The following is a 1,462-nucleotide window of genomic DNA, read 5'->3' as shown; positions in this document are numbered from 1 at the left end:
ACTGAGGACAAGAGGATACAGTGACTCCGGCTGATTTTTTAAAGCTGATGTTTAGACATATTTTGGTTTGAAAACAAAAGAAAACAGTTACGACTTCGTCAAGAGTCATGTGGTCTGTAAATACTACAACACCAGAGTCAAGTACTCGACAATACTACACATATATGGATACACTTGAATATCGCAATATTTATTTTGAAAATACAGTATTGAGAGAGAGAGAGTTCATTTATGTTTCTAATTCAAATAAAGTCCTTAAAAAATTCGATTATATCTATTTTATTTATTTATTTACACATTACATGCAAATATTGAAGGCATCAGTTCATTTTTGTGTTGGAATTAACCTTCCAGCCTCTAGATGGCAGCATTCATTGCGTTTTCCGCAGCTAAAGGAACAATTATATCCAGCGTGATCCCGGGGATGACTGAGGACGAGAGGATACAGTGAAATCCAGCAGCTTTTAAAGCTGATGTTTTACCATATTTTGGTTCGAAAACAAATGAAAGCGACTTCATCAAGAGTCATGTGGTCTGTAAATTCTGCAACACCAGAGTCAAAGTACTCAACAATACTACACATGTATCTGTTACTACAGTATTATAATATATTACATAGTGACTGACTAAAATGGAAGTTCTCCGTTTGTGTAAAATCCTTTATTATGGTCATCATGAACCCTGAATCCTCCCCCGCGACCCTCCAGACCGGACTGACCTCACCACTTGACCGCCGGTCACCGGAGGTGGAACGAGATGCCAGCCGAGCAGCTGCGGCTCCAGCCGGCGCCACGAGACCCGTCGGGTTCCTGGCGCCCGGGCGTCGCTGTCACTGAAGAGTCCGAGTGTTGACGCTGAAGATCTTGACAGAGCGGTCGGCGCCGGCGCTGGCCAGCTGGAGCCGACAGCTCTGGCCCTCGCTCTCCCCGCTCACACTGGAACACTTGTGGTGGTCCTGGTGTCCGGCCCGGCCCACCCTGGGCCTCCAACGCAGCCTCTTGACCGCGGCCGTGTGGCTCTGTCTGGTGGACGGACGGTTAAAGAGGCACAAGTGTCGGAATGTTCTGGCTCTCGGTGACGGTTCTGTGTGTCGACCCGAGAGGCCACAGCACAGACTATGAGGAAGTAAATCAGTGTCATCAGAATTCTTAATGGTTACATTTACAAATGTTAATTTTATGTTTCTTTTTTCTAAGCATTGCATTTTTTATTCATATACTTTAATCATATGTATTCAATCGTTTGTATATTGAAAGGTTTAATGTTATTTTTTTATGTATTTGAAGCAAACAAAACCCATTTTTTATCAATAAGTTTGATATATTCTTTTTTCCAGTAATTTTACTTTTTGTTCGTAGCCTTTTAAATGAAATATTTACATGTTTTTAAACAAAAAACAAAACATTTAAATTAAAAAAAAGATCAAAATACTATATATTTTTTAATCAAACCTTTTAACATT

At 40.8% G+C, this 1,462-nt stretch overlaps 1 protein-coding gene across 1 annotated transcript in view; it reads right to left on the bottom strand.

Annotated features, from left to right (window-relative positions):
* Positions 1–638: 638 nt before the first annotated feature.
* elp2 (elongator acetyltransferase complex subunit 2) overlaps positions 639–1,462 on the bottom strand; it is a 38,394-nt gene continuing 37,570 nt past the window's right edge. The window contains exon 22 of the mRNA XM_087786376.1: positions 639–1,022. Within this exon, the coding sequence (XP_087642502.1) occupies positions 830–1,022 (193 nt within the window). The 3' untranslated portion in view covers positions 639–829. The remainder of the gene's footprint in view (positions 1,023–1,462) is intronic.

The sequence above is a fragment of the Callionymus lyra genome, chromosome 3, assembly GCF_982586985.1.
Source record: "Callionymus lyra chromosome 3, fCalLyr1.hap1.1, whole genome shotgun sequence".
Classification (NCBI taxonomy): domain Eukaryota; kingdom Metazoa; phylum Chordata; class Actinopteri; order Syngnathiformes; family Callionymidae; genus Callionymus; species Callionymus lyra.
The sequence above is the reverse complement of the archived record's forward strand: the minus strand, read 5'-3'. Positions and strand labels throughout refer to the sequence as shown.